The sequence below is a fragment of the Xenopus tropicalis genome, chromosome 3, assembly GCF_000004195.4.
Source record: "Xenopus tropicalis strain Nigerian chromosome 3, UCB_Xtro_10.0, whole genome shotgun sequence".
Lineage (NCBI taxonomy): Eukaryota > Metazoa > Chordata > Amphibia > Anura > Pipidae > Xenopus > Xenopus tropicalis.
Window position 1 is genome coordinate 42,759,892 of NC_030679.2, and position 27,782 is coordinate 42,787,673.

General features: G+C 39.5%; 1 protein-coding gene across 1 annotated transcript; it reads right to left on the reverse strand.

The window, feature by feature from the left end:
* Positions 1 to 7,897: 7,897 nt before the first annotated feature.
* Positions 7,898 to 27,776, reverse strand: LOC100489578 (vomeronasal type-2 receptor 26-like). Its single transcript, XM_002936702.5, has 5 exons — positions 27,727 to 27,776; positions 23,958 to 24,249; positions 20,723 to 20,947; positions 19,697 to 19,820; positions 7,898 to 8,233 (listed from the first exon to the last, which is right to left on the reverse strand). The coding sequence occupies exons 1-5, from the start codon at positions 27,774 to 27,776 to the stop codon at positions 8,079 to 8,081; spliced, it is 846 nt and encodes a 281-aa protein (XP_002936748.3). The 3' UTR covers positions 7,898 to 8,078.
* Between the last annotated feature and the right edge of the window lie 6 nt (positions 27,777 to 27,782).

A 27,782-nucleotide genomic window follows, 5' to 3' on the forward strand; every position in this document is an offset into this window, starting at 1 on the left:
AATAATAGTTCTACAATTTGCAATTTTATTTAAAGATTTAAGGAGTCATTTACCGGCGCAAGCAAAGTGAGCTTCAATTGCCATGTTTTCCCTCCAGTGCAGTACCATCCCCCAAATGCAAGCATCATTTACTGATAAAGCTTCACAATTTGCTCACACTTTAATGGAAATTAAATGCAATTGTGTGAAAAAGCCCAGTTGTGTTATTTCTGGCATTCAGCATGCAAGTGACATGTGCTCCATTTTCTTTTAGTTCAACTGCCCTGTGGCAATTGCTGCAGGCTGCCGTGGGGACACACGCTACTGCCTGGTTCTGAGGTGGTTGTAGCTAAGGGACAACTGCATGTGGTTCCAAAGCGGAGGCAGGAATGACGGTGGCACAAAGCGCAACTAAACCGAAGTGCAAAGATTTTGACATTTTGTCCAAAGTGATAGAAGGTTAAAGGGGAAATGTTCACTGTGTTTAAATATTGGATTATACAGGTATGGGATCCCTTATACGGAAACCTGTTATCCAGAAAGCTCCGAATTACGGAAAGGCTGTCTCCCATAGACTCCATTATCATCAAATAATTGAGAATTTTAAAACTGATTTCCTTTTTCTCTGTAGTAATAAAACAGTACCTTGTAATTGATCCCAACTAAGATATAAATAATCCTCATTGGATGCAAAATAATCCTATTGTGTTTAAATAATGTTTTTTTTTATTTTTTAGTAGACTTAAGGTATGGAGATCCAAATTACGGAAAGACTCCTTATCCGGAATACCCTTGGTCCCGAGCATTCTGGATATCGGGTCCTATACCTGTACTGCATTTCTTTTCCTTTACATTCACCATAACATAATAATAAATGAAATAAAGACATAGGGTTTCAGAAGATAACGCTTATATTTTTGGCACACTTACAGAAAATAATAATAATAATGCAGTAAGATGCCATACTGCTTGCTTCAGCTACAGAAATCTCCATAAACAGTCAAAGCAAACTGTTAAAAATCGGGGTGATGATGTTACTGAAATCTGTGAAACACTATGGTGGTTACAGGATATGCAAAAAAGAAATGTTAGGTGCATACAAAACAAAGTGCCCTTATAAAGTAATGATCAATTTAAGGTAAAATAAAAGGATACATTAGGCCAGATTCAGTTCCATGAGAAACATTTATGGGCAAGATTCAATCTAAGGAGAAAAAACTTTTCTCCTAATTCAGTTTTAGCAGTGATGTTACTGAGCCCCATAGCAAATTCAATTTAGGCCCCAAAACATTGGTAAATTCACCCTATCTTATCAAAATATATTGAAATTGTTCATAAATTAGTAGCCTACATGGCCTTCTATACTTCTCTCCCCCCCTGCCCCGCAAGAGGATGCTGCCTCTGTAGTTACACCCTTGAGTTCCAGTTTTTCCCTCAGACTTCAATAAAGTTTTCATGTGATAAACAGCAAGATAAGTTTATTTCACTGAATCGCATCTGGTTCTACAGAAATATCTGGAATTGAATCTGGCCCATATTATTGAACCGGCCCATATTTTTTTTTACCTTGGTAACGGTTTGCAACAATCTATAGCTCCACTGGTGTGTACCTGGGATTGCATCAAATTAAGTAAATGCACTAAAATAGTCACTCCCATATAAATTGAAAATGCGCAGGTAAAGCAATTACCTTATCAGCTCACCTCATTGCAGCAGAGCCTCTGTTATCGGTTGTATTCTGTCAGTCAAAATAAGAGTTTTAATGGCATGGTGTGTCTCAAAGGAAATTGTCTAGATCTAAAGCTTATGGAAAAAACACAAGCGACAGCCTGTGACGTTACGTTTCAGCGTCAAACCATGAAAAATAACTTTGATATAGCATTTTATAGCAAACGCAAGCAATAGTGATGAGCATATTTTTTTGCCAGGCATTTTGCCATTGATGAATTGTTCCACGGAAAACTGGGCGCGGAAAAATTTGTAGCGTGGAAATTTTTTGACGCACGTCAATTCGCATGTTGTATTCTCCCATAAAAAGGATCAGATCAGAGGCCCCCCCTTTAGATTAGAGGAACAGAGCTTCCATTTGAAGCAGCGTAGGTGGTTTTTCACGGTGAGGGTAGTGAGGTTGGGGAATGCCCTAGTCATGTGGTAATGGCAGATTCTGTTAATGCCTTTAAGAGGGGCCTGGATAAGTTTTTGAACAAGCAGAATATCCAAGGCTATTGTGATACTAATATCTACAGTTAGTACTAGTGGTTGTATATATAGTTTATGTATGTGAGTGTATAGATTGGTAAGTATAGGTTGTGTGTGCCGGGAAGGGTTGAACTTGCTTGAACTTGGACTTTGTTTTGTTTTTTTCAAGCCAGCTTAACTATAACTACGTAACTGAGACAAAATAGCACACAACCATAATGTAAGGCATTATGATTAGAGTTCTACTCTGAGGCCCTAACATACATAATAATCAAATAATTACTTCACATATTGTAGAAATTTAAGGTAAAATGAGCACAGGTATGGTTTCAATTTTTTTAAATTGATTTTATTTACATGAAAAAGATACATACAGATTAGAATGATACATGCCAGTACTGAACAATAATGCATAGGGTTACATGAGTAAACTGTGAAGGGTCTACATACATTCTCTGATGCACCCCAGTAATTGAAGTCATACATTAAATGTCAGATTACCCTAAACATTAAAGAATTTAAACCTTTTCTCCCCCAGAGACCCACCCATTCCACCCATAATTATATTGATAGACAGGTATGGGATCCATTATCCGGAAACCTGTTATCCAGAAAGTTCCGATTTTTGGGAGTCTCCCATAAACTCCATTGTAAGCAAATAAAACAGTACTAATAAATACTAATAATACTAATAAAACAGTACCTTGTACTTGATCCCAACTAAGATATAATTAATCCTTATTAGATGCAGAACAATCCTATTGGGTTTATTTAATTTTTAAATGATTCTTATACTAGACTTAAAGGACATGTAAAGCCTACATTTGCCTACAATGTATATCAGTTGGGCACGTCTCCCCCACCCAAATGACATCATTGTACTGCATATATCCGCTCCATTTGCCAGCACCATCACATTTTCCTACAGCAAATAGCAGCTTTCACCTGGTGGCCATTTTTCCTCTGCTACATAATTGGATACATTTAAATCTGCAAACAGCATACACACACACAAAGACCCTTATTCAGCATATATTTAATCAAGAATACAGGCTCACACAGGCACAACTGTCTCTGATAAAAGTGCTGCTTTGTTTGAGCACTGTAATGGTAAAGCTGAGCTCAGGAGAGTTGGTTTGGAGAAAAAAATTGAAGCAGGCAGCTAGAGCTGAGTTTTTATGGGAACCAGCAATGCCATCTCTTCACTGGCTGCTAAACTGGGGGCGTGTTTAGTAATCTGAGCTTAGAACAACTGAGCATGCCCACAAGCCAACAGCCAAAGCAAATTCCTGAGGGAGGGGGGCGAGTGGGTTACAGGAGGAAAAGGAAATCTAAGTGATTAAGGGGATGATGCAGCCTTGCTATTAACCTCTGGACAACCAGTGAGGCAGGTATTGAAAGATTTCAAAGAGGCTGTTCACTGATTAAATTTTAGTGTGTGGGGTTTACATGTCCTTTAAGGTATGTAGATCCAAATTACAGGAAGATCCCTTATCCAGAAAACCCCAGGTCCTGAGCATTCTGGATCATGGGTCCCATACCTGTACTAAAAATGATTTTCTTTTTTTCTGTACTAATAAAACAGTATTCTTCTACTTGATGCCAACAATCCTATTGGATTTATTTAATGTTTAACTTATTTTATTGTAGACTAAAGGTAAGATGATCTGAATTTCAGAAAGACATATCCAGAAAACCCCAGGTCCTGAGGATTCTGGATAACAGGTCCTATACCTGTAATTAATAGTGGAACATGAGTATCAGTTGCATCATGGATAAATGCATTACTGTGGATCTGTAGATGAGCTTTGAAATGTGTTTTGTTTAACTAGAACAGGTGAAAGAAAAGGAAAGAACAGGGCTGAATGTCTGTGAATCAGAAGGCATCACTGAGAGTCCTTAAAGTAGGCTGAACCTGTAGGGGGAGCTCATGTAACAGAGAGCAGAAAATGGGACAAACCTCGAATACATGCCGTGCAAGAACAAACCATTTATTAAATGGAAAGCCAAAAATGAGGGGTAAAATAAAAATAATAGATAAAGTAAGTGGGTCTGAGTCATAGGAAAGTACTTAGTCCCAATAACATGCCCAAAGCTGTAATAAAGGCAGTTTTATCACTATTACTTGGAAATGCTGTTCTGTATTGGAAGTGATTGAGGTCTGGTGGAGGTGGCAACTGCGCATTTTCTTCTGAGAGCATTGACTGTGCTGCTATTTGATGCTCACAGGAAAATTATCCACATCATTAAATAGAAACCAAAGATGTTTTAGTTCTTTTACTGTTACTGTGGAAGTTCCAAATAAAGTGTAATACAATAATGCAGGTTTCAGCGGATGGTTTTACATATACCCCTAAGGTTAAAAATACATTGATACCTGATGTTAAATTATTATTCCAGGATCAAACACGTCTCCAAAGACAACTTCTTTTGTTTTCTTTTTTTGTCAGTAATTTACTTGGTGCCAACTATTTTGCCCATTCAAATCTTTAATTCAGGAAAAACGTTTGACACAGTCTTAGCAGGGCCCAAACCAATAAGAGCATCTCTGTCTTCTTATTAATTAAATTTCAGATTTGGTTTATTTTTATAAAAAAAAAAATGTTTTCTATAAATTTCCTGCAATTTTGGTTTTTATTATTTTTTCATCCTCAGCTTTTTTGGAGGGGCAGAAATACAGTAATTATGGATTCTGTATACCAAAGTGATCCATTTGAAAACAATGAATTATATATTCTTATTAATGTCTAGGGTGAATGTGTTTAAAGAACCAGTGACACCAGAAAATGCCCTAAAATGTTTCTATACAATGTTTACATAGAAAATGTCACATCATAACTACAGGGATTGAAGTTTGATTTGAATCGTTTTGTGAATATGTAATATCTATGGCTCTATGGAACATAATAGTACAGGTGAAATGATGTCTACACAACAGATAAAATACGGCTAGATACAGCACAGCTGATGTTGCCATAAAATCCAGGACTTTACTTCAAAAAAATTATTTTTTACATTCGTAGGATAAATATAAATTGTATTGTCAGTTGGAATGAATGGGTTGTGTATGTGTTTTTTTTCTCTGTTATTGCTTTTTAGAATTTACTTTTTTCTAAGCCTTTTATTTCCCAGGCTCTAGCTACTGAAAAACATATGGTAAATGTATGATTTTGAAATTTTGACCTGTATGCACATACCCACATACTTAAACCCCATATATATTTTATATATATATATATATATATATATATATATATATATATATATATATATATATATATATATATATATATATATATATATATAAAAAGTTTGCTCAGGAGCGGTGACCCATAGCAACCAATCAGATGTTTGCTTTTAAACAGGTGACCAGTAAATGCTTCCTGTTGATTGGTTGCTATGGGTTACTGCTCCTGGGCAAACTTTGTACTTCTTATTATATAACCCATGTAGTGCCTAGTTGCGAGGAATAACTGATCTTCTGTAGTTGTATAGGTCTGTATACAGCCCTGAACTTATAGTTGGTGCGTCCCTTGGCCACCTTACATTGCGCCTCAGTAAGATTGTTTTGTCACCACTTTAGATTAATGCAGCTTAGTTACAAGTACAAGGTACTGTTTTATTATTATGAAGAAAAAGGGAATCATTTTTAAAAATTAGAATTATTTGCTAAAAATAGAGTCTATGGGACATGGCCTTCCCATAATTCTGAGTTTTCTGTGTAAGGGTAAAATATAGAGTGAGAATATATCCTTAATGTATACAATGTTGATATGTTGCTAAATGTGTAAATACTTAAATGTTTAGTTAATGTTTGGTACATGCTGAAGCCAGGGGGTGGATCTTGCTGTTTTTGCGAAGGAGCAGGAAGGAAGAGAAAGTAAGTTATGGCCAATAGGCCATCTTAGGCTGGAACCAGAGTGAGGGAAAACCAGCAATTCAGCTCAACAAGGAGTCGGAGGAGCCCTGGAGATTCAAGGACTAAACCAGTATTGCAGCTCTTCTGGATGATTATCTATGTATAAAAGTTGGCACATCTGAGCAAGGACAGGTTTAGAACATCTGTTGCATTAAACTCTGCAAGTATCAGATGCTATACCTTTGGGTATGTCTGCTGGATGTCTTCATCAATACCAAAATAATAAAGAAAATAAATCCAGTGTGTTAAAGACTGTTTACATCTGGAAAATGGGTTTTGTGATAATGAATCCCATTCCTGTACAAATGAGAAAGCTATCTTATAGCCAAAATAAAAACTCATGAAAGGACAGAAAGGCAGAAGTTTATCTTGTTTTTGAAGATCATTTAATAGATCCATTGTCAGTCTGTTCTCTAATGTGTATCAGTTTATAGTCAGTGAAATTAAGGAGACCTTTTATCTAAGGTTTGACAAGCATTTATGCAAATAGACTTAAAGGAGAAGGAAAGGCTAGTAAAGAGTTAATCTCAAGCTGCAGGCATACCTTCAGTTGTCTCAATAGTGCCCTTAAGTCTCCCCATATTTCACCTGTTCAGAAGATCTGAAGCCAAACAGGAAGAAAAAACACTGAGCCCTGTAAAGAAAGTTCCCATAATGCCTCGCTCCTGCACAGACACCAAGACCAAACTGAACATGCTCAGTTAGTTAGACTATGAGTCAGCTTCCTGCTGATTGGCTCAGATCCACATTCCTAAGGGGGGGAGTGAGTTCGTAGCATTCTTGAGGGATGGGGGAGCAGGAAAGAGGAGAGAACAGAAAGCTGTGTGTCTCTGGCACAGGAATTACAGACACAATAAATCTTTTTTCATAGAAGTCAGTGCAGCGTTTCTGTGAGTGCTTATGGCTGTATTTACATAGACCTTTCTGATAAAGCTTACTTAGTTTTTACCTTTCTTTCTCCTTTAATAGAGTAATACAGTAAAAAACAATGACTAAATACTTTGTAATATAAAGTCAGTAAGAGATTCTGTGAAGTAACTGGGCCAAGAAACAGGGGTCTGTACAGGACAGTAATAGAGTCAGAAGCCTAGATGAAACACAGAACCAGGAAGGTAAGAGGACAAACTCTATTGAGGGTCAAGTTTACCGCAAAGTGGTTATTAAAATAGTGTTTCTATCCTGGCAAACTGAAAGGAACCCCTATGAGAAATATAGATAATAGAGCTAATTGGCCTCTGGAACTTTAGTTTAATCATGCAAAATTGAATGAGAACTTTTTTGGAGCTAAATACAAGCATTTTAAATTTCAATTCATCTGACAATTTATAAAGCTTCTGAATTCATTGTGTTAATACATGTATTACAATGTGATCAAGCTGCATTAAAGCAATACTGACACTAAAAAAATACTCTTCACAATATAAATGTACATAAGAAGTTCCCTATAGATTATGTTGATCATTTTTCACTGACAGGGCTGATTTTGTATGTAAGTCCCTAAACCTGACTGTTTTGCCAACCTGACTGTCCCTTCTCAGCCTGTCAGTTATAGCTTCTAATGCTAACGGCCTCCTGTGGCACAAATATGGCAGCCCCCTCATAGAGGAACATGGGGAAACAGATAAGTAATGTGAAAGCATCAAGCAAGTGCTTTAAAGGCAAAATAATAAGTTATAAAATGTCTCCTTTCTATTAACGGTGGTGGGTCTATATGATTCTTCTTCAACACTGTGACAGCACTTTATACAGTTTAAATTAGTAATTCAAATTAGGTGCATAACTTGTTCTGTATAACTTGTTAAAAAAAAAATTCCCTGATTCCCACAGGGTGCTTTAAAATAAAGATTAAGAAATCCTGGTATAACCCCCGCTCACCACCCATAATATGGAGCTGACTTCACTCAACATATTACCATGTCATGTCCACTGCAAATCCATATAAGACATGTGAGTGATTATAGTGTTTACTTGTCATATTGTTCTATTTATTACATTTGGAATAAAGTAATGTGGCTCTGACAGCATTACAATGGTTGCACTGGGGGTTCCAGTTCACAATAGCTGGATGGTTGCTGCTTGCTGGCTTGCCAGTCATGGAATAAATCATGGTTTCTGGATTAGAAAGCTCTGCCATTTCTTAAAAGCAAAAAAACACAATAAATAATTTGTACTGCAGATGTTAAATTATAGCACAGAAAGTATTATTCTGACTTTTACCATAAATGTATTTAGAGCTCAGCGCATAACACTGTCCCTTTAAAAGCCTCTGCTGAAAACTATGGTCCACCTGTATGCTATATTTATTTTGCTTAGTTTGTAGGAATTATCTGCTGACAGCTATTTTCAACCTATAGCACCCTCTACTGCCCCTTGCTATAATGGTTACACATGTTCAGCTATTCATATTGAGGCTGAATCTTTCTAGCTGAGTTTTTCACATAGTTAATTTCCCTGGAATCTAAAATGGTTCTAAATATACACTCCAGATTCTAAAATACTTAGACACTGGGCACTAATTTAAAAAAACCCTATAACGGGTCCTCAAGCCCAGTGGCAGAGTGAGGGAAGAAAAGCTTGTGCACTCCTAACAGTATATTCTGTGCATACAAAGACTGCTGTAATTAAATAAATAATTCAAAAGAACATAAATAATTTTCTTGTTATAACAAAATGTATCTTTTACACTGCAAATGTTTTACATTTTGTGCTGACAAGATTCATTTGGCAACTACAAATGTACTTAAAAATGCAATTAATATATGGACATACAATTCCTGTTTTGTTTGAAGGGAAGGGGGCTCTGTACCTGTAAGGTAACAGGAGCATTGACAGTGCTAGGAAGAGCTGGGGGGACTGGAAGGGGTTAACTAATACAGACTAGGACTGGGGTAAGGAGGGTTTGTAAAGTAGGAGGAGGGACCAGCATATTGAGAGTAACAGCAGAGGAAGAGGTGGCACCAATTACATACCCCCCAACTGTCCCGCTTTAAGCGGGACAGTCTCGCTTTCTATAGCTCGTCCCGCTGTCCCGGATAGTTCCCTGAATGTCCCGCATTTTCGTAATAGATTACGGAAATGCGGGACATTTATAGAAGGATCCGTGACAGTGGGATGAGCACTCCGACTCCTTGCGCTGCTTCTCTCATGTGGCTCCTTCTCCGGCGGTCCCTGGCCCTTTTATAAGGTTGCGCCCGTGCGTAATGACGTCACACGTACACACGGGGCGCAACCTTATAAAAGGGCCAGGGACCGCCGGCGAAGGAGCCACATGAGAGAAGCAGCGCAAGGAGTCGGAGCGCGTATGGGGGCTCTGTGTTTGGGGGGCCTCTGTGTATGGTGGGCACTGTGTTTGGGGGGGCACTGTGTATGGGGGGCCTCTGTGTATGGGGGGCCTCTGTGTATGGGGGGCCTCTGTGTATAAAGGGTACTGTGTATGGGGGGCTCTGTATGAAGGGCACTGTGTATGGGGGGGCTCTGTGTATAAAGGGTACTGTATATAAAGGGTACTGTGTATGGGGGTACTGTATATGGGGGGGGGGCTCTGTGTATAAAGGGTACTGTATATAAAGGGTACTGTGTATGGGGGGTACTGTATATGGGGGGGCTGTGTGTATGAAGGGCACTGTGTATGGGGGGGCTCTGTGGGCTTCCTTAGGTAGTACAGTATGAGGGTATAGCACATTTGCATCCGATCCCACCATTTCAACTATATAAAATGAGTATTTTTAGAAAAAAATGGAGTGTGTTAATTGGGGCGTGGTCACAAAAGTGGGCGTGGCCAAAAAATTGCCCCTCTTTGTTTTTCAAATGTTGGGAGGTATGCAATTACCTTGTGGAAGTCAAGGAGCATTGTCCTGCTCGCCCGCCCTTGTGTACAAGCAGCGTTGGATTGGGCTGGGGAGGGGTTTTATGCTGTCACAGCTTGTGGTAGGAATGCTTGCTGGAAGGTGGGGGCTAAGCCCCAGTTTGGCACATGGGTGTCAAAAGGTGGATGGTAACCTCCTCGGACAAGGGTCCCAGGAGAGTGGTGGATTCTGGTTGCCTGCTCTCACTTGCCCACCTGAAGCTGCTGCGGAATGTTGATGTTGATTATTTTATAAATTATTTTTGTATTTATCTAGTTATATATTTTCTGTTAATAAAGCTGTGGCCTTTTCTATCCCATCCTGGACATCATTATAGTCTCTGAGGTACCAGGGTGGGGGAAGGATTTAAGGTAAGGAAGCCTGCGTAATTGACGCTGCACTGTCAGGACATTTCTTACTAGCTAAATGCCCATATATAAACTTGGGGAAAATTTGCACCTTACCAGGTTACTGTCCAGGTGCAAATTTGCCCAGTGTTTATAAATGACCCCCACAAAAAAAAAAAAAATATATATATATATATTGACAATGGGTGAGTGCCAAGATCCTCTTATATTATGTTTATATTACATATATAGTCATACTCATGCCCTCATATGGCAGCACCACTGAAAGAAAAATCCTTTATAAGCAAATTGCTTTTTAACAAAGCAATGATAGACAAGGTCCAGACAGCAAGCCATAAATGTCCAATTAGTCCACTAAAGGTTTAAAGAACAGATCAGGTCACATGTCACAATCACATGACACACAAAGTATACTAAGAAAATGATAAACCATTATAGTCTATGGACCAGTACACACCACTGAGCATCTTTAGAACCTCTCAAGTTGATAATGGTATGTAATTTATAAAACATCTAAATATAAACCAAAGGCAAATTTCAATAAAAGAAAGGTAAAAAGATTAAAGAAGATTAAAAAAAAATGCACAAGCGTCTTAACCCTTATTCCCCCTGGCAGCAAAGTTTTTAATCTATTAATGCAATAGACCTCTCTACATTTGAGCCTGTTTTTTTTTGGGACATGATCATCCCTTTTGACTTGTTGATTTCTATGGAGAAAAGCAGCTTGCGAGGGGAAATTATTTCTCTTTACATGAACTTTGGAGGACATAATAGACAGATAGAAAAGATCAATGAACCAGAGGCCACGGCTTTAGACTTGAGAAACTGAACTTTCATTTGAAGCAGCGTAGGTAGTTTTTCATGGTGAGGGCAGTGAGGCTGTGGAATGCCCTTCCTAGTGATGTGGTAATGGCAGATTCTGTTAATGCCTTTAAGAGGCGCCTTGACGTGAGCAACGTCGGATCTTGACCCGCTTTTCTCCCAACCTTAACCCCTTTGCCTGTTTTTACTTACCAACCCCAATAAACACACGGACACCAATTCTTGGGATAAAATGGCCGCAGAACATTTATTAATAACAATTAGAGTTTTAATTTAAAACATATCATAAGAACAAATAAACATAAACCATAACATACACCATAACAAGCCAATAACTGCGCAGCGCAACTGGCGCTGCCAGCTGCCCTTCCAGCCCGGAACCCCCTACCCAACAAAACTCACCTCCTAATCCACTTACTTACCCCTGAGGTTCCAGGCATGCCATCCCCAAACAATTAACAAACTCCCTTCCTAACCCAACCATTGTTTTCCCCCAACTCAATCACCCCGCCAACACCACTCGTTGCCTCCACCTCTATAGGGAGGGAGGGTGGGCGTTTTCCTATGCTGCCTAAAATGGATGAGGAGCGGGAACGTTTTCCAGCTATTTATACCCCAATATGAAACAGCCAATCAGATAAAAAACTGGGAGTGGCTATGTCTGTCCTACTGCTACGTCATGCCCCTGTTTCCCTACGGGTCATTGGGCTACTGGATGAGTTCTTGAACAAGCAACATATCCAAGGCTACTGTGATACTAAAACCTACAATTATTATTGATGATGATATTATGGTTCATATATTTGAAATATAGTTACTATGGGAGTTTATAGATAAGTGTGTGTATACATGTGCACTGGGGTTCGTTTGGAGGTGTTGAACATGATAGACTTTGGTCTTTTTTCAACCCAACCTAAAGCCAGTCTGGATAGAAAGTTATTAAAATATCCCTCTGATATTGAGGCATGATTTGATTGGGATAGGGGGGACTATGAGAACAACTGTGTGTACTTTTAGGAAGAGTATGGCACACACACAGGCAGCACAGGGCAGGCAGAGAACGGCACACACAGGCAGTACTCTTCCTGCCCTATGCTGCCTGTGTGTGCCATACTCTGCCTGCCCTATGCTGCCTGTAGGAGGCAAACCTGGCAGGGATTTGTTCTGGGAGTTTGTTAGCATTTGTAAATAGTCATTATATGTATGTGTATGTATGTATGTATAACTTTATTTATAAAGTGCCACAAGGGTACGCAGCGCTGTACAATCTTACAAAATACAAAATTACACACAGGGAGGACAAGTGTTATAATAAATACAATAAATAAGTATAAATACACAGGGAATAAGTGCCATGTGGTATGAGACACAGTAGGAAGGAGGTCCCTATCCCGTAGAGCTTACAGTCTAAGTGGTTAGGTAACATACAGGCATAAATTGGAAGGTAAGAGTGCACCAGGTATGGGCATTTGCCCTTAAGCACAGGACTGGGCAAAATAATGTTTTAGTGCTCCAGAAGGTAACAGCTGACCTTTTTCTTAAAGAGAGTTGGTGAGTTTTCCCTACGGAGGGATTCAGGGATAGAGTTCCAGAGGTAAGGAGCAGCGAGATAGAAAGGTTTAAGATGAGAGAGCGCAGTGGATGCGGATTGTGTAAAAAGACAGAGGGCTCTGAGAGGAGCAGAGGAGACGACCAAGAACATGCATAGAGACCAGTGAAGAAATGTAGTGAGCAGAGGAGTAAAGGGCTTTGAATGTTAGCAGAAGGATTTTGTAAGCTATCCTTTGCTTAACAGACAACCATGCTAAAGAGCTTAAGTGAGGCTGAGCAGGTTCCCTCTTAGGAGAGAGCAGGAGGATCCTGGCAGCAGAGTTTAAGATTGATTGCAGGGGAGAGAGGTGGGAGTCTGGGAGGCCGGTCAGTAGGAGATTGCAGTAATCTAAGCGGGAAAGGATAAGGGCATGGATTAGTGTTTTAGCTGTTACTTGTGAAAGAAAGGGGTGTGCGGAGGAAAAAGCAGCAGGTTTTGGCAGTGTTATTAATTTGGTTAGAGAAGGAGAGTGACTGGTCAAAGATAACCCCAAGGTTATCTGAATTTACAGGGTTAATGGACATGCCGTCAATAGTAATGGTGAAAGGAGGAGGAGGGCTATGTTTGGGTGGGAAGATCATGAGCTCTGTTTTAGCTAGGTTAAGTTTGAGCTGGCGTCGGTTCATCCAGGAGGAGATAGCCAGGAGGCAGTTACCAATCTGGGTTTGAACATCAGTAGTCCGTGCAGGGGTGTCTAAATATATCTGGATGTCATCTGCATATAAGTGATATTTAGGACCAAAAGAAGAAATATGGTCTTCTAAAGAGAGAGTGTACAGGGAGAACAGCAAAGGACCAAGCACAGAGCCCTGAGGCACCCCCACACTAAGCGGAACCAGGGTAGAGGATTTGTTAGTAAGAGCGACAGAGAAGGAGCGGTTAGAGAGACAGGAAGAGAACCAGGATGCAGCCTGATCCCGGATACCCAGAGAATAGAGAATTTGCATAAGAATAGAATGGTCGACAGTATCAAAAGCAGAGGAAAGGTCTAGAAGAATGAGAACCGAGTAGCGTCCTTTGGCCTTGGCAGCCTGGAGATCATTTGCCACTCTACATAAGGCCGTCTCAGTGGAGTGCGCAGGCCGAAAACCAGACTGCATAGGGTCCAGCAGATTATGGGTGCAGAGGAAGTTAGTGACACGAGAAAAGACAAGACGTTCCAGGAATTTAGAGGCTAGGGGCAGGAGAGAGACAGGACGGTAGTTAGAAAGGCAGGATGGGTCCAGTGTAGCCTTTTTAAGAATGGGTTTGACACAGGCTTGTTTGAAGAGAGAGGGAAAAGTACCAGAAGCCAGAGAGGAATTGAATATGTGGGTAAGAGCTGGAGTATGGGCAGGGGCACACTGTTTTAGTAGGGATGAGGGCATAGGATCCAGCGAGCAGGAAGTAGGCGGAGAGGATCGGAGAACTCTGTTACGAGACTGAAGGAGCTGAATAGGGAGAGAGGAGATTCTGGAAGGCTGAGATTACTGGTATGTAAAGGTTGGTAAAAATGTTTGCGGATGGAATCAACTTTGCTTTTAAAGAAGTCAGCAAAGTCCAGGGGTGTTCAGATACGACTGATTCATTAGGTGAAGGATGAAGTAGTGCGTTAAATATGGAAAATAATTGCCCTAAGGTGTGTAATTATATGCTGGGGGTTGCTGTGCTATCCACAGGGGAGACAAATGGATTTAAGGGTATGTCTTAATATGACATTATATAATTCTTTCACATATGCACAAAAGGGGATATCCCTACAGTGAGCAACAACCATTTGGGTTTTTGCTGCACAACCACCATTAATATGGGGATGGTCTTAAAAGCTCTTGTGATAACATGGGTGTGGTTTGAAGCGGGTGCAGTTTAAAAAGGGGGAGTGGTCAAAACTGGCTTCTATTAGCGACCCTCCACCATGTAGGCTAGAAAAATTCTGCACACAGCTCAACTGGCAAATTGTCTCTAATATAGATAAGTGCAAGTATTCTATGGTGAATCCTGTTTTGAATGGTTCTTTGTCTATTTTATGGCCTAATGAATAAGCCCTCCTGTCTTCTGAGTTTCTTTGGATTATAAACAGATAAAGGTAAATTGTCAGTATTTCATTATTTCATGGTAATGTGTTACGTTCCACAAACATTGTATGGTTTTACTGTTTTTTAAAAGATCATATTCTGTTTTATTTTGGTATTTTGCATTTTATTTGGAAAATCAATAATACTTAAACTTTTAAACAAGGCAGGATATGTCATATCCTTTATCACGTTTCAGTATAGAGTTTAAGTTCCAGGTGATTTTGGACATATTGTAATAATAACAAATATTCAGACAAGTTCCTGGACGTAAATTTACCCCAATTTTCATGATTTGGGAATAGCTTATCTGTGTTCATTAATTATTATCAATAAGGTATTTTATTTTGGCAGGTACTGCAACCTCAAAATCTTTCCATTGTTCCTTTCTCTTGTTACACTGGGGAATGCATGTGCTTGGACCTAATTTTATGTCTTCTGTTTCTACATGCAATAAGCAAATTTGGGGCCTTGGTGACCATACTCCCAGTTAAACTAGTCAATACACCCAAGTGATTTCATGTAACATAGAGTATCACAGATGCCAAACAAGAGAGTTGGAAACAAGGAGGATTATGGAATAAAGACACTGCAAAAAAATGCAACAAAAAGATGGAACTTGTGCAGTTTTTTTAGCAGTCTAATGAAGAATTTTACTTTGCAAAATGATTATATTTTTTTAAACCATAATAATTTAATTACATTTCCCTAAGAATGTATTTCCAGATGCAAGACAATATGTAGACAAGTTAATACTGGCTTTATAAAGTAACTTTCACTCATTTGGTGATCTTTGCCCAAAATGACCACAGGCTGTAAAACTCCAGCTAATTTCCTCTCTCTATGGATCCCTGTCTGGCACGGTGCTGCCAGGGCACTGGTCCCATCCTTACTCCTTGTTGGAGCTGCTCAAATAACTGGCCTACTCTCTTACAGGTTCTTGTGTCTGCCACATTTCTTGTCTCTGCCACATATTGTATCTGAGAATTATTTCCTGGCAGATAATCCTCAACAATTTGTACAATTTTGAAACTTGCCAAATCATTTAATTCATCCCTTTTGTTTAAGGGCTCTCTGTGGAACTCTTTGGATTAGGTACAGAACTATGGGCAACAGTAAATGGATGTACAAGAATCAAATCTTTGTTATTGCTTTGCAAGCAACTCTCAGTGAGCATTACATGCAGTTTAGATGTGCTGTTCTCTCTAACATCATGCTATTTATTTTGGATTTCTTGCTGGCCAAAAATCACAGCTGAAGCATCACTACAGCTGGAATGATGAAATTTGTTACGCCTTCAGTTCTCTGTAAACATTTCTTTTACTGGATGCTACAAATGAGTTGACAAGAATGAACAGAGTGTTTATAACAGATGCGGTCTGCTGAGCTTTGTATCAAAGTTTCGTGGTTACAAAACTGTAAAATAAAATACGTTTTCAGCCAAAGTTGCTGCTGTATGTCTTCAGTTCTTTTTTTCTGTCATGTAAGAGGTTTTTCCCCATTATTTCATAAATGTAAGTTTTATTGCAGGCCATCAGAACTGGATACTGTATATTTATAAAAGGATGGATATTCAGTATATACAGCAGGAAATCAGCATATAAACGAGAAAAGGATTACGTAATGAAACAATATGGGATAAACACAGTACTCCATTCTGAGATATTGGCTTGGCTTTTCCGCAGACATATTGTTCTGAATCTGCAATCATTTACTTTATTAGAGCAAAACAAATTCACTTTTTGGGGGATTTGGCAGCAGATGTGTGGAGTTTTATGTATAAAATGATCACTGATGCCAATGAATTGTTTGAAGAAATGAAATATCCCAACAGACTACTAAGGGTAATAGCACATGGCCTCCTGAGTAAAATCACCTCTCGGGCAGGTAAAAACAAATGCTCAAAATACATTTCCAGAGCACTGTTATACAGTTATTAAGCAGAATATTTTGAACAGAAAATAAGCATCTATTCCAAATCCCATCTTATTTAACCTTTAAAGTGGGATTTCAGAAGTTGACACCTTCCCCAAATCCTATTCTAACTGGCCTTCATATTGCCCCTCTCCTCCCCTGCCAAGGCCCGACCCCCGCTAGAGATGCAGCCCCACAATTGGGGAACCTCTAGTCTATAGGGACACCTAGTAACATGCTTTAGGGGTAATGCACTTTATTTCTGTTCACCAAGAAGCACAAGAGCATTCCCCTAGTGCTCACCTAGAAAACACTTACGCCCAGAGTAAGATGTGTTCTGCTCTTTGTGCCAGATGGAAATCAATCATAAGGAGAGCAGTGTCCGAACCTTGCCTGTGCGGCTGAACCCAGCCTGCCATAAAGCAAGTGGTAAAGACAGGGCCCTGTTGTCAACTGCACCTTCTGATGCTCCTTAACTTGCATGTCAGAGTGATGTGCAAGTTAGCAGACTGGTAATGGGTGGAATGGGGGAAACCTATGTGCCTCACCCGCCCCTTCTTGGATAGAGTGCACTAGTCAAGGGGCAAGTGGCAGGTCTCTGCACTCTGAAGAGAAGTTCAAAGAACTGCAGCAATACAGAAAATGCAGATTGTGACCTTTTTGTTTACTTTGCACACTGTGTTCTGCATTGAAAATTACCCCTCTGGTCTCTGTAACATGGTGGAGTTGTGACTGTATTTGGCCTTTGGCTGCTGCTTTTCCTGGTAACTACACAGAATCAGGGGATCTTTCCAAGAAGTAACATTGTTAATCTATTTATATTAATACAGTTTATTATTGAATATCAATAAGGGGTAATTTATACAAAGTTGTACTTTTGGCACTCCCATTAATTCATTCTTTAATTCTCTTTTAAAACAGAAGGTATTTATGTGCATCATGCTGCACACAGCATTAAAGTGAAAGACTCCAACCCTCACTTAAAGGAGAAGGACATTTAAAAATCACTGGGGGTGCCAAATGTTAAACAGGGTTTTCTCAGGAGCATCAGCCCGGGGTAAAAGGTAAGCGATTACAATCACTGGGGGTGCCTAACATTTGCCCCCCAAGTGATTTTTACCTTTCCTTCTCCTTTAAAGAGTTTTATCAGTTCCCATACACTGTGTACAATCTACAAATATCAAGTTAGGGAGGCCCAGAAGTCACCTTACAGAAGGTGAGGGGAAATTTTGCACAAAAATAAAAATAAATTAAACAATGATGTTGGTGCTGAACATACGTATATCTCTTAAAGCAGCTATTTATCATCCACACCATGGTTCTGCAAGCTCAGTCTATAACATGCTTAGCAGCGAATGCTTCACCAGATTTGATTTATTATGTTAGTTTTACAAGGGCATTCCAACTTTATAAGAAGCATGTCTATTTTCATTATCTGGCCTGGGTAAATGAGTAAATATGTTCTCCATCATATAGCTCACATTACATTTATTGTTGGTTTGTTTTTTTGTGCTCAATACAATATACTGTATAATGGGGTTTAAATGTAAATGGATTTAAGTTACCAATTGTGATCATGTTGCTATTTTATTCTTCCACACTAGGTGGCAGTCTGGTGACATGACTTGTCATCTGTTGGTTTTCTGCTTGGATACTAATGTCTGCATGTCTGAAAACATCAAAAGGTTTCCATACGGATCCATCAAAATTAAATATATAAAACCATGAGAGCATTATTTGAAGATTTTGGCAAGGGTCCATCTGAACTCAAGATTTTTACTGTTTGATTTTGTCTTAAACTTCCTGAACCTGCAACCTCTGCTGCCATTCCATAAAAGAATTGATTTTATGGCTCATCACTCAGTTGCCTGCAGGTTACAGTGTGTGTTTAACCAATCATATTCGAAGTGATTCTGCATGCATTTGCTAAACCTTTTATAGCAGCTTACTGCTGAAGTGATAATGCATTGCATTTGTAGTTAAATTTCAGCTTTCATCAGCGCAGAACAGGCAAAACATTTGACACATCTGAGAGATTATGTGGAAAAATAAGCACCTAATAGCTCCAAATTTATATGGGGCTAACCATTAGGGTGCGGCCTAGGGGCAAGGAGCATAGAGAATGGTCGGCTGCTAAGGGCACTTGGTCTATGAGTAGTGATGGGCGAAAAGTTTCGCCAGGCATGGATTCGCGGCGAATTTCCGCGTTTCGCCATTGGCGGATTGTTTCGCGAAACGGATGAAAAATTTCGCCGCGGAAAAATTCGCTGCACGTCCAAAAATTGTCGTCGGCGTCAAAAAAGAATAGTCGCGGGCGACAAAATAATAGCCGCGGGCGACGAAACAATAGCGCGTGACAAAATAATAGCCGCGGGCGACGAAACAAGAGCCGCGGGCGACGAAACAAGAGCCGCGCGACGAAACAATAGCCGTGCGACAAAATAATAGCTGCGGGCGATGAAATAATATCCGCGGCCGACAAAACAATAGCCGCGGGCGACGAAACAAGAGCCGCGGGCGACGAAACAAGAGCCACGCGCAACGAAATAATAGCCGCGCGACAAAACAATAGCCGCGGGAGACGAAACAATAGCCGCGCGACAAAATAATAGCCACGGGCGACAATTTTTTTTGTCGCACGACATTTTCGCCGTTTCGCGAATTTTTCGCCGTTTCGCGGATCTTTTCAAAGATTCGCGAATTTTTCGGCGAAGCGAAACGGAACATATTCGCTCATCACTACTTGTAAAACGACAAGAAAATTTGCAAAACGCATTTCTCGCACAATTGTTTTGTTGCCTGCGTCTTTTCTGGAAAAAAATCTGTGCGATGAATTTTTCAGCTCATAAATAATGGAAAGTCTTAATTAAGCAAAGGCTGAGCAAGTTGTGATTATGTACACTGGACAGGATGTGCTTTAGGGGGACATGATAACTAATTAAAATAGTAGTAAATAAATTATAAAATATAGAATTTTTTTTGATGAATTATATCTTTAGGTCACTCACCTGTCTGGTTGCATATCTCTCCCTCTGGGCAGGGTGCACAGTCATTGCAGCACTCAGGGAATCCTTCTTTAGGTTTATTCCTAAACCCAATAAGGCAGGTTTCACTGCAAGGTGTACGTGGGGTCTGAATAATATATATGTTTTATTGTGTTATAATATAACTAAATAGATATAATATAATTAATTTAATTAACATACATTTGTTTGTTGCTACACTGGGAAGAACAAGTAATAGAGAAATATGCAATATTTATAATTATACATAACTTTATACAGTAATATAAGACTCTGGAGAATCTGAAAGCTGCTATATAACCCTTGTGCTGTTTGTTTTGACACATTAAAGCAAATGAGTTACATCCCACTTTTTCAGATCATCAATGTGACATGACAGGGTTTTCCATCCCAATTTTCGCTTCCTGTACTGCTTTGGCAAATGTATAACGGGAAGTCAGGTGGTCTTATAGGGCAGATTCATTTTAATTGGTATAAGTATGGTATAAGTCCTACCTCCTGTCTGGGAGGGGCAGAAGAAAAAGGAGGAGGAGAAGAAAAGAATGTATATGCTATTGTAGAGCAATCATTATTTATCTGCTGTCTGATTTCCCCTTCCCATCGATGCATTTCAACTAAATGTCAACTTTTATGCAAATTAAAGAAACGCCACAATTTTGCTCACTGCGAATTAGTTCTGAGCGAATCTGTCCCATTTCAGCGAAAAATTTGCGGAACGGCTAAATTGATGCGCATAAAAAAAAATTTTTTGACATGCGTGTAAAAAAATAACTCACACAACAAATTTTTTTGACTTGCATCAATTTTTTTGATAATTTCTTGTCGCGTGCCGAATTTTCCTCTGAATTGTTTCAAATGAATCCACCAGTGGCGAAACGTGGAAATTCCATGCCTACCGAAATATTTTGCTCATCACTTCTCCTAATTATATAGCCCCCCCCCCCATCTGCCCCAGTGGCATTGTAAGGCATTTGTACGTCTATGATTATACATGTTCTCCATGCATCTTACTTCATTAAAAGATGGGCTCCATCGTATTAGACTTTCATTTATTCTCAGTTCCTGGGAGGCAGATCTCTGTGCATATGTTCCTACTTTGATGCCATCAAGAGTCTGATTTGGGTAGACAATCCAGTTTAAAATGTCAAAGTCAGAAGGCATATCTCCATTCTCATCAAAATGTAACTCATTCCCGTCCCCACCTGTAATACTGACTTTCTTTATATACTTGTGCATCTAAATAGAGAAAAACATTTCATCACTGAAACAGTTTCAAATGGTGCAACTGGTCAAAAATGATTGGTTACTTTCAGTTCTGACTCACTTCCCATGCCTGTATTTTATGTGCACCCTGTTTTTCTTCCCTTTTCTGAAATTGCAAATAATGCAAAGTGTCTGATAAAGTGTACACTGCATTATAAATACTGTAGCTGTAAATGGATATATCTCTGTAAAAATGCTCATATTGACTCTGTAGTTGCTCTGTGCCGGTGCATTTCAAATCTGTTGCATTGGTTTTCCATGAACAAATGTACAGTTCCGACCATGCAGCATGAATAAAGATATCATTTGGAAAATCATTCGGAGTTATGTTTAGTAAAAACTCCTGAAAACCTGGAATGGAACTGGCATGAAGCGTTAAAGCCAAACTGCCATTAAAAGGGTCAAAACATAAAAAAGAGAAATCAAATCCACTGGCAACATCCCACTGGGAGGAAATGATCCACACCTTTTCAGATATAGGAAACATATACAATATAAGATGTAAAGTAAGCATGTAGTCTCTGTCACCATAAGCAATGATAACATTGACAGCTGAGTTACTCAGACTTCTAACAATCTGTAATTTCTTGGTATCATCCAAGGCGTCACGGTATGGAATGAACTCAAGGAAGGCAAAACATATTCCATTGAGTGCAAATTCCTTCTGTAACATTTGGCTCATTTTTAGGCCGGATTCATTGTCTGAAACCAACACACCCACCCACGTCCAGGAAAAATATCTTATTAGCTTTACAAGTGCATCATACTGGGCAATTTCATTAGGCACAGTGCGGTAAAATGATGGAAACTGATTTTTATCACTTAATACTGGATCCATGGATGCATAACTAATCTGCAAAGACAACACAAAGCTAGGATTTATTATGGTTAAATTGAAATACTAAAAACTGTTAAATTAGTTCTGGTCAAAGCTGCTATGTACTGCTTAGCCATCAACAAATTAATGATGGATTACATTAAAGCGGTTGTCATTGGCCAGCACTTTGGCAGAGGGTATAGAGCTTAGTCTTCACCAAAATCCCATGGGCATTTGTGTTCCATGGATAGGTCCTAAGGTGGTCAGTTTTGTTCAATTAAAGAGCTGGCTATCCCAAAGGAATTGTTCAAGAAATCATCCAAGGCATTCGTAAAGGTATTAACAGAATCTGCCATCACAACATCACTAGGAAGGGCATGGACTGGACTGGTGCCCAAAACTGCCCCCCATACTCAAGGTGAAGCCTTACCAGGGACCCATAAAGAGGTAAAATTATGTTTTCATCCCTTGAGTTAATGAGGCTTGAAGAGAAATTCTCACTATATGCAGAAGATATACTTTTATATGTAGCAGACCAAAAGAAGTCACTTTCAAAGATGCTGGCAGTGGTCATAAAATTTGGAGACTACTCAGAGTCACTTGGGGGGAAATTGCTGCTGTTTCCCATTGATCCAGGGGCCCTCAGGGACCCATACCATTGTCCTTAATTACAATAGGAAAAATCCTTTACATAGCTGGTGACTGTAATACGTCATGACCCCCTTAAATATGTAGATGTAAACTATGCCCCAATTGTTAAATCCATCAAAATGAAGCTTCAAAATTAGACTTGCTTATAATTGTCCCTCCCAAGTCACATCAGTATTTTGAAAATGTTCACTGAAACGCCTCAATGCTTTCCATAATTCACCAGTCATACCCAACAGGCAATGGTTCACAGGACTGGACACATGCATAACAGAATTGGTATGGACTGGGGAGAGGCCGCAACTCAACATGCAGATGCTGTAAGACTTATACAGGGAGGCCTTACCCTCCCAAATATTCTGTTGTACTTCTATGCCAGTCAGCTATTATATCCCTGGTGGTGGCTTAACTCGGACTCAAATATCAGCCACCAGCCTCCAGGCACTAATTACTTGGTATAAACCTTAACTCGTCCTATGAAAATGTGAACCTGGTTTTTGAAAGGACTGTAGCGTCCACTTAGAGCCTTGGTCAGCTGGTCCAAATGGACACGATTGTGAGGCAATGACACCCTCCCTGGCTGGGTCATGGGCAGGGGCCAAGGAGTCATTTGGTGAAATCATTTGCCCAGTTGAAAGTGGAATTCATACTCTGCAACCATATGTAATACCAGTTTCTCCAATTAAGGCCTGCCTTAAATGTAAGTGGGAGGGTTGTGTTCCTGAACCCCAAAAGCTTGGCTACAGAACAAGGCATTTTGGACTTAAAGGCACTAGAATCCTCTGAAGAGACACCCTTCAGAAACCCAAATCAATTAGGAAAGAAAACAATGCTACCCTAAATAGAGCAATGCATGGAACAACGTCAACCTTCAGAAAGATATTGGGAGAAAGGCAGCTGGCATTAAAATATAAATTATTCCATTTAAAGAAAAAATATATCCTCCTGTGTCAGGGAACACAGGACAAGAGGTCATAAAGCTCACACCCTAATTATACATCCCTTACCACAGACAAAGCTAACAGCTGAATGGAATCTAAAGGTGGCCATACATGCTAAGATCTTGGCGAGGTCGGTTCAGGGACCACACGAGCAAGTTATGCGGTCCCTGATCCGACTTAAATTCAAACCTGCATGATCAATCGGCAGCTATAATCACCTGTGTATTGCCACCTTAACAGGAACTCTTCAACCCATAAAAATGATGAGTGGTGTAGTGGCAAAATGAACCTCTTCCGGTGAATGCTATTTAGGAAGTGGATTGGGGAATCAGCACTTACCAACAGGCATTCTGTGAGCAGGAACATGAACAAAATAAAAAATCCCAAGGATCTAAACCTCAGTCCCTAGGATGACTTGATGGCAGGCCTAATGCTTTCCCGATGTTAAAAAGAATATATATATATATATATATATATTATACCTGGGTTCAGGCTATTTCTTTAAAACATGAGCAACACTGCAAATAAGTCCTAGATTTTTATTCATATACTAAGCAACAATGTAGGGTTTTTGTACCTGTGGGAATCTGTAAATGCCAAACATTCTGGCTATAAGGAGAGTCACTTTGGAAGATATGCCATCCACAACAGCCACCAAGTTAGGTGAAAGGCCCCAGCGATAGTTAGGGATGGGAAGCCCTTTTCCAGTCAGAATGTTAATCATTCCAATTGTTGCCATTGCTTCAGTCAAACAGTGATCTACAATATGGAAGCCCAGAGTGATATTGGGCAGCAGTCTTGGGTTCTTGTTTATTTCAGTGACAGCAAATACAAAGGCCAAGAGACTCTGATAATTCCTGATGTCTATTCTGATGGGAAAAAAACAACACAAGAAAATCTTAAATTGAATAAATATATAAAATATTGATATTTGTATTGATATTTTAGCCGATGCACAGAAAAGTAAATTAAGAGGCAGTCTCTGCTGCACAATTAGAAACATATTTTGCACTAAATACAAAAAAAGTATTGGTGGCCCCCATACAACTAAATCAGTGGCACACAAGCAATCAGGCAAACAAACTAAACAAATAAAGAAATGCAAAAGAACTGACTCGTGTTTTTTTTATAATTAAATACCTGATTGTGATCCTTAAGTAGTTATCAGTAGCCTCGCTAACCTTTTTTTTAAATATATATTTTTTTCAAAGCAGCAAAGAATTTGTACAGGTATGGGATCTTTTATTTGGAAACCCATTATCCAGAAAGTTCCGAATTACAGAAAGGCCATATTCCATAGACTCCATTATAAGCAAATAATTCTAATTTTTAAAAATGATTCCCTTTTCTTTGTAATAATAAAACAGTACCTGTACTTGATCCCAACTAAGATACAATTACCCCTTATTGGGGGCAGAACAGCCCTATTGGGTTTATTTTGAGGTTAAATGATTCCCTTTTCTCTGTAATAATAAAACAGTACCTGTACTTGATCCCAACTAAGATATAATTAATCCTTATTGGAGGCCATACAAGCCTATTGGGTTTATTCAATGGTTTTTAAATGATTTTTATATGGAGATCCAAATTACAGAAAGATCCCTTATCCAGAAAACCCTAGGTGCCAAGCATTCTGGATAACAGGTCCCATACCTGTAGTATGAAAATTGTTGTAAAATCCCATTGAATGAAATCACCCCCAGCTTTAGGAATAGGTGGGATTGTGCATGGTGCACTGTGACATTAATGTGCCAACATATATTGTACTGCTTTGTATTTACACAGCTTTATTATCATTCTCCTATCATTTATACACATCAAAGAGAATAAATTGTAAATCTTTCAAAATGTTTATTGTGTTGAGACATCAGATCTGCCATTGACGGTTCATATTTTCATCTTTTTTTACATATCTTGTCGTACAGAAGAATAGGGCAGACTCTAATACAGTGTTTTTATTTGCAGGCCTATACAGACTATACAAGTATGGGATCCGTTATCTGGAAACCCATTATCCAGAAAGTTCCAAATTATGGAAAGGCCATCTCCCATAGACTCTGTAAGAAAATAATTCTAATTTTTAAAAATGATTTCCTTTTCCCTGTAATAATAAAACAGTACCTGTACTTGATCCCAACTAAGATATAATTACCCCTTATTGGGGGCAGAACAGCCCTATTGGGTTTATTTCATGGTTAAATGATTCCCTTTTCTCTGTAATAATAAAACAATACCTGTACTTGATCCCAACTAAGATATAATTAACCTCTATTGGGGGCAGAACAGCCCTATTGGGTTTATTTAATGGTTAAATGATTCCCTTTTCTCTATAATAATAAAACAGTACCTGTACTTGATCCCAACTGAGATATAATTATCCCTTATTGGGGACAAAACAATACTTTTGGGTTTATTTAAGGTTTAAATTATTTTTTTTAGCAGACTTGGGTTTAGAAATCCAGATTACAGAAAGACCTCTTATCTTGTCCTTGGTTGAAGATGTGGCAAATATGGGACCCAAGATTTTTTAAAGTTTGTCCAGGCAACCTTTACTCAGATAGATCATCTAATAGATGGGAGGGCCTAGTGTATTAAATATTTCCAGAATTTCAAAGTAGATAGGCTTCTAGGATAGGGTAATTACTTTTCAAGTATTGAAGTATAAATGCCTCAGGAGGATACACTGGTATCTGCCAGAATTTTGCTCTCAACCAATCCTAGGAAGCATGCTTCTGAGAAACTCACATTTGACATATTTAAGGTCTACACTAAAAAGTGTATGTGTAAGATGTGTTCCGTGTATCGTATTATATTGTACCAACTAGAAAGGGAAGTTTGAGAACAAACATCATGTTGGGTTGAAAAGCATGATGTCACTGAATGAAATCTGATCTGTTGTTGGCCCCGCCCACTTTTTCTAACCTTGGACCCACAGTTATATAGTAAAACCACTGAAAAAAGTTTGGGGACCCTGGTTTTAATACTGTCTGAATGGCAGCAATTTAAATTTCCCCACTGAACGTCAACAAGTGACATCTGATTGGTGGCTCCACCCCCTTTTTCTAACCTGGAACTGCAGTTACCCAGTGACTAACTCTGCAGAGTTTAGGGACCCTAGGAATTATAGTTACAGAACGGCAGCAGTTTAAATTTAAACCAATAAAACTCAATAGGTAAATTGTGATTGGGGGCTGGTTGCTCCGCCCACTTTTTCTAACCTTGAGTCGAAGTCACGCAGTGACAAACAGTGGGCACCCTGGCATAAATAGTGTGAGAATGGCAGCATTTTATATTTAAATGAATAAAATTCAATGGATGGAATCTGATTGGCTGTTAGTGGCCCAACCCACTTTTCCTATTTTTGAACTGCAGTCCCCCAGTGACCAACTGTGCAAAGTTTGGGGACTCAGGCATAAAAATTGTGAGACTGACAGCATTTTACACTTCACCATTGAAAGTAAATAGGTGAAGTTGAACCGCCCACCCCTCAGAAAAGTCATACCACCCCATTCCCGAATAAGCCGTACGGTTTGACACCTCATTCATGGGTCTACGACAAACGGTGGTTAATTGCCCCCTGCTGGGGCAATTAACCACCCACCCCTCAGAAAAGTCATAGCACCCCATTCCCGAATAAGCCGCACGGTTTGACACCTCATTTATGGGTCTATGACAAACGGTGGTTAATTGCCCCCTGCTGGGGCAATTAACCGCCCACCCCTCAGAAAAGTCATAGCACCCCTTTCCGGAATAAGCCGCACGGTTTGACACCTCATTCATGTGTCTACGACAAACGGTGGTTAATTGCCCCCTGCTGGGGCAATTAACCACCCACCCCTCAGAACTCAAACTAGTTGAGGCAAACATAGTTGGCCTCAATGTTAAGCCAATGGGAGTTGGAGCCAGAGTCTCCCAAGCAAGGCGCCTGAGCATTTCCCAGAATCTAAGCAACCATTTCTATAGTAACGCTTTCACGGCCTTTTGGCCACCCACGTAGATTTATGCTAATTAGCATATCACACCACCATTGTTACCATGACAACCTTATCAGTGGTCAGAGGTTTTGCATGGTGTCGAGTTTCACAGCTGTTAGACCACCCACATAGATTTAGCATCACACCACCTGTGTTACCATGACAACCAATCAGAGGTCTCTTAACCCCTGCTAAGGTTGTCATGGTAACACTCTGTTACCATGACAACCAATCAGAGGTCTCTTAACCCCTGCTAAGGTTGTCATGGTAACACTCTGTTACCATGACAACCTTATCAGTTAATCAGATAAGAACAGAGTTTATGGCTTCACAGCTGTCATTTGACATCTAGATGTCGACGGATGCAGTCACCTCTTAGTACTCAGTGCTAAGTACACAGTGACCATCCATTTTCCTGACATATCGAT

Excerpts from the sequence above, each read along its gene's own strand:
- LOC100489578 (XM_002936702.5), bottom strand. The coding sequence starts at position 27,776 with ATGTCAGGAAAATGGATGGTCACTGTGTACTTAGCACTGAGTACTAAG. Across the intron at positions 20,948-23,957 it reads GCATTTACAGATTCCCACAG|ATGCACAAGTATATAAAGAA; the intron begins GTACAAAAACCC and ends TTCTCTATTTAG. Across the intron at positions 8,234-19,696 it reads AGAGATATGCAACCAGACAG|AAATGGCAGAGCTTTCTAAT; the intron begins GTGAGTGACCTA and ends TTTGCTTTTAAG.